General features: G+C 38.3%; 1 protein-coding gene across 1 annotated transcript in view; it reads left to right on the top strand.

Moving 5' to 3' along the window:
* Positions 1-4,961, top strand: part of mrc1a (mannose receptor, C type 1a) — a 13,713-nt gene extending 8,752 nt beyond the window's left edge. Inside the window, exons 17-30 of the mRNA XM_032503479.1 lie at positions 394-557; positions 729-793; positions 958-1,058; positions 1,172-1,311; positions 1,515-1,623; positions 1,732-1,904; positions 2,149-2,254; positions 2,412-2,644; positions 2,735-2,900; positions 2,991-3,143; positions 3,226-3,342; positions 3,923-4,081; positions 4,158-4,190; positions 4,278-4,961. Of these exons, the coding sequence (XP_032359370.1) occupies positions 394-557; positions 729-793; positions 958-1,058; positions 1,172-1,311; positions 1,515-1,623; positions 1,732-1,904; positions 2,149-2,254; positions 2,412-2,644; positions 2,735-2,900; positions 2,991-3,143; positions 3,226-3,342; positions 3,923-4,081; positions 4,158-4,190; positions 4,278-4,510 (1,952 nt within the window). The 3' untranslated portion in view covers positions 4,511-4,961. The remainder of the gene's footprint in view (positions 1-393; positions 558-728; positions 794-957; positions 1,059-1,171; positions 1,312-1,514; positions 1,624-1,731; positions 1,905-2,148; positions 2,255-2,411; positions 2,645-2,734; positions 2,901-2,990; positions 3,144-3,225; positions 3,343-3,922; positions 4,082-4,157; positions 4,191-4,277) is intronic.
* Positions 4,962-5,318: the final 357 nt, after the last annotated feature.

Here is a 5,318-nt window from a genome sequence, read left to right on the forward strand (position 1 = left end):
GAGGAGAGGGGCGAGAGAGCACAAGACTATGGGGGCGAGAGAGCACAAGACTCCGGGAAAGGGAGGAAGTCAAGTTAGTAACATGCATTAATGGAATGAGGTTGCATACAGTGCATCATGGGAAGTCCCCTGACAGTCTAGGCCTATAGCAGCATAACTAAGGGATGGTTCAGAATTCTCCTGAGCCAGCCCTAACACAAGCTTTATCAAAGAGGAAAGTCTTAAGCCTTACTATGAGGTAAAAGTCTTACTTTTACCTCATAGAGCTGGAAGTATGGCTGTAGACTTTTAGCCTTTTTTTTATTAATTCTTTTTTATGTATTAAATTTTTTACAATTAATCCCTAAGAGTGTGTTTGTGGGATATCTGATAACAGTTTTGTTCCCTTTACAGTATACAACACCACAGAAGATGGCTGGATAATATACAATGACACACAGTATTTCATCAACAATGACAAGTTAGACATGGAAGCTGCTAGAGCCTTCTGCAAAAAGAACTTTGGTGAACTTGTGGTCATCACAGGGGAGAGTGAGAGAAAGTTCCTATGGAAACAGGCAAGAAATTCAGATTTTTTTTTAATCAAAGCATAAAAATGTTTAACATTGAGCATGTATTTTCTCTCTAAAAAACAAACAAAAATACGGTGCCAAAAGTATTGAAAACCTTATGTGTAACCATTGCTTTTCATTCAATATAATGTCTCTCTTTCCATTATGTTCCAACAGATAGCGAAAGGCACAGAAGGCCAGTACTACATTGGCCTGACAGTGAATTTGGATAAGTCATTTAGGTAAATCAGACAACATAGGCACATTACTGCTGTTGGAGGTATACTGGGTACTTTTCATTAGCCATCAATCAAAGTCTTTCTGAAATTTTAGACAAACCACAAATACAGATGTGTATTTTTTGTTATTAGTGACGTCTTGTTTATGATCTTCCTACCATTTTCAGCTGGCTAGATGGCACCCCTGTATCATACACCGCATGGGAACAGAATGAGCCAAACTTTGCTAATAATGATGAAAACTGTGTGACTTTATACAAGAACATGGGTGAGTCTAACACTCCATACAGAGATTGTTTCATAAATATTAGCTTGTCCAACCTAATCCCTTATTCCTTTTGATTATTTAATGATTGTTCTCCTTTAACTTTGCAAACATAGGTTACTGGAATGATATTAACTGTGGCATGGAGCTTCCTTCTATTTGCAAAAGAAGCAGTAATTTTATTAATACAACAATGGCCCCAACCACTATTCCTAAGGGAGGATGTGCACCAGAGTGGCTTGCTTTCCAAGGAAAGGTAATGATGTATAACTGCACAGATTATGATTCTAAAACTCTGCATAATATGCATTAAGACAAAGACTTCCTCCTACTTTCGGGATGTGATTTAAACTCTGTACTTAAATCTGTTCTGGGAAAATGTGTTCCCATTTTTTTCACACCTCCTGTCCCTTTGCTTGTTATTCTAACACACAGTGGACATTCATTTTGTTTACACAGTGCTACAAAATAGTTGTGGGGGATGACAAGAAGAACTGGCAGGAAGCCAGGGCGTACTGCTTAAATCAGGGAGGAAATCTGGTTTCTATTGTCAATGAGAAAATGCAAGGTGAGCATTTTCTTTTTCGTTGTCTGTAAAGGTTACATGTCATTGTGCAGTTATGTAAATAAACCATGATTTTATGGAGTTAAAGAATAATTTTGTCTTCTTTTCTAGCATTCCTTACAATGCAGATGCTGAGATACAACGAGGACTTCTGGATCGGCATGAATGATGTCAACTGGGAGATGCACTTTGTGTGGACGGATGGCAAAGGCATTTCATACACCAACTGGGCAAAAGGGCATCCAACATCAGTGCCTGATGGACGTTATTCATTTATGTCTGAGGTTATTTCAATGTCAACTTCTATATTCAAAGCTATTTCTGTCCAATTTTCTCCTTCCTATAGTTTAATTCAACAATGTGATGGGCATATTCTTGCAGGCTATTTGCAAAGAACTGTAAAAAAGCATGACCAACACTTGGAAAATCTACTTCTATCATTAGATAACCTGTCACCTCTATCATGTGTAACCTTAGATATTTAAAATGTCTAACTAATGTACTTTTGCTGTACTTTCTGTCTGATAGTCGTTTGACTGTGTAATGATGGTGGGCAGCATCACAAAAATAAAAGGATTCTGGAAGGTGGAAGACTGTGACTCCAAACATGGCTTTATCTGTAAAAGAAACATTGGTGAGTAACATTTTTAGCGAAGCTGCACACAATTTCTACTGACATAATTAATTGTCAAGCATTATGTAAATACTAACTAGGGACAACATCAGTTTAAAATGTGTTAGAGTCGTTTTCAGCTGAATGATTTATTTCATAATGCTTCTTGTTTACACAGATTCTCAGATTGTAGTCCCAGCCACAACTGTGTTACCAAAGGCTTTCTACAAACTTGGAAATGACTCCTACAAACTGGTGGCCCAGAAGATGAGATGGGATGAGGCGAGGAGGCAGTGCCAAGCAGAAGATGCAGATCTGGCCAGTATCCTGAACCCTGTCACCCAGGCATACATTGCCTTGCAGATTTCCAAGCACAATGAGCCTGTGTGGATCGGCCTCAACAGCAATGTGGTAAAGAGCTCTGCCTGTACCAGGATTTCAAATTGAGACCTTTTAGTGCTGTTTCAACTTCCACTAATGCAACAAATGTTCTTTTCACAGACCGGTGGGCGGTTCCAGTGGGTCGATAACTGGCTACTGTCTTATACCAAATGGGGCACGAATGAGCCTAAAAACAACTTTGGCTGTGTGTATGTGGACATTGACAGAACATGGAAGACTGCACCATGCACCAATACCTACTATTCCCTTTGCAAGAGGTCACCAGGTCAGACAATTTCTCTATTTCTGCACTATATACTGCACATAACCAAACACTAAGCAGGAACAACAATGCAGTCTCCTGTCTCTTTTTCAGACATGCCACCCACGGAGCCCCCACAACTCCCCGGAAACTGTCCAGAACCAAAGAAACGGAAAACCTGGATACCTTTCAGAGGCCATTGTTATTCCTTCCTCAACTCAATAGTCGACAACTGGGCCCATGCCTCAGTTGAATGTCTAAAAATGGGTACGTTATGAAGACTTTTCACTAATAAATTATAAAATAAAATGATGTTATGCAATCTTGACGATATGCTATTGTTCATCAGGTGCTTCGCTGGTGAGTATTGAGGACCCTCAGGAGAGCCTGTTCATACAACAGAACCTGGAGCTTCTGCAGGACGGCGCCAAGTCCTTCTGGATCGGCCTTTACAAGACTCATGAAGGTGCCATGTCTTGCAATTCCTTTTTCCATTGTATGAAAAACTGAATTTGTGAGTTTCCTTTGGTGTAAGTATTCTCTGGGCACCAATCTGAATACATTTTAAAAAATCTGTAAACAGTGAGTTTTTCTTATCATACTATATTTAGTCCTCGGGCATTTGGGACTACTTTTTTTCTACGTTTAATGATATTTTAGGGAAAAGACTAAATAAAAACAAAGACTAAAAATAGTATGATCAAAAAATCTGTCTGTATCTCAAAACCTACAAGAAGCAAAATCAAGTATTTGGTATCTAACAATTTGAATATCAAAGACATGCACACATATGGAGTGTAAAAGAATATACCATATGAAAGACATTTAATAAACACATTGTTAGTGTTTTTCTTCATTGATCAAAAGTTCTGACTTTTGACTTTTGATAAAAATTGTGATTTCTTATTATGTGATCTAAAAATGTCAAAGTTAAACTGTTAGATACTTGCTCAAGACTTAAGACCAATCAGAAATGTTGTGGCATCTTTCCTTAAATACATTCTTTGGACACAAGTGGATAAAAGTAACGAGCTTCCTTGTTTCAGGTGAGTGGATGTGGATTGATAACAGTGTTGTGGACTACGTCAACTGGAAAACGGGGATGCCAAAGACAGAATTATGTGTGGACATCGATTCTGACAGTGGACAGTGGAGTACAAACAGCTGCAGCAGATACAGGTCTTACATCTGCAAAACAGCCAAAGGTAATTTTATTCTGCTGTTACATTGGTTTTAATTTGATCCATCAGTCACCTTATTTGAATATTTCTCTTTTCTCAGTTATTACACCTACAGAAAAGCCCCCATCTGTTTGTAAGTTATTTTATTTAAAATATTCCTTATGACGTTTCAAACTCCAGTTATGTCCCTGTTAATATTTCTATATGTTTGCCTCCTCAGCCCACATCGTTAAAGAAGCTTCTCACGGGTCTGCTGGCATCACTGTGGCTGTAGTGCTAGTTGTAATCGCCGTAGTTGGACTTGGTGCCTTCCTCCTTTTCCGTAAACGGATAACAACCCCTGTCTTTGGAGAAAGCACCTTTGACAACAAGTTGTACTTCAACAATCCAATCCGAGCCCATGTAGACACAAAGGGTCTGGTGGCCAACATAGAGCAGAATGAACAAGCATAGAAAGACATAGGATCAGTGGTAATCAGCACTGGGAACATGATACGATTATGGTTTCATACTTTATTTTGGATCACTTAACTGGGAACTGAATCTCCATCAAACCCTGTAGTGTTTTACCATTTAAAGAGGAAAGGATAATGATTTTATAATAATTCATACAAGCAATGACACTGCACTTAAGTGAATTAGGGAGAAGATAATATAAGTGAAAAATGATTATGTGATTTGTGAAATGTGTACATTTTATTTTTTACTCATCCACCAATCAGATCAAGATTTTGAAGATTTGTAGCGCAAGCTCCAGTTAAAAATCAAGAGAGGGCGAAGATTATTTACACAATTTTAAAAGAGTTTTCTTAACTGGGTTTCTTATTATTCTCCATGGGCTGCGCATCAGCCTAATTCTGGCTTACGACATTGTAAATAGATACTGAATAAAAGAAATGAAACACACAAAATTGAATTCTTTGTTCTTTGCACTTTCTTCTGATAGACCAAAAACAGAGCAACAACTGTGATGAGATGCATTAAGACATACCTGTAAGTGAAAGAAACAATTAACAGTTTTTATAAGAAAAGAAAGAACCAGAGATAATGATCACAAAATGTTTAATGGACACGAGTACTGGCACCATTAGCCAAGCTAAATGCTAATACCGATGTGCTAACATGTTCACAGTAACAAAGCCAACATACTGGGGCCTGTTGCACTAAAGTAGAATAAAGATATCCAGGATGAGTGAAAAAGCGCAGCTAGACTCAGTGTGATCCGCTCATCGCGGCTTAATCGGTTGCACGTTTGCCGAGC

The sequence above is a fragment of the Etheostoma spectabile genome, chromosome 22 (genome assembly GCF_008692095.1).
Source record: "Etheostoma spectabile isolate EspeVRDwgs_2016 chromosome 22, UIUC_Espe_1.0, whole genome shotgun sequence".
In the NCBI taxonomy this organism is placed as follows: Eukaryota; Metazoa; Chordata; class Actinopteri; order Perciformes; family Percidae; genus Etheostoma; species Etheostoma spectabile.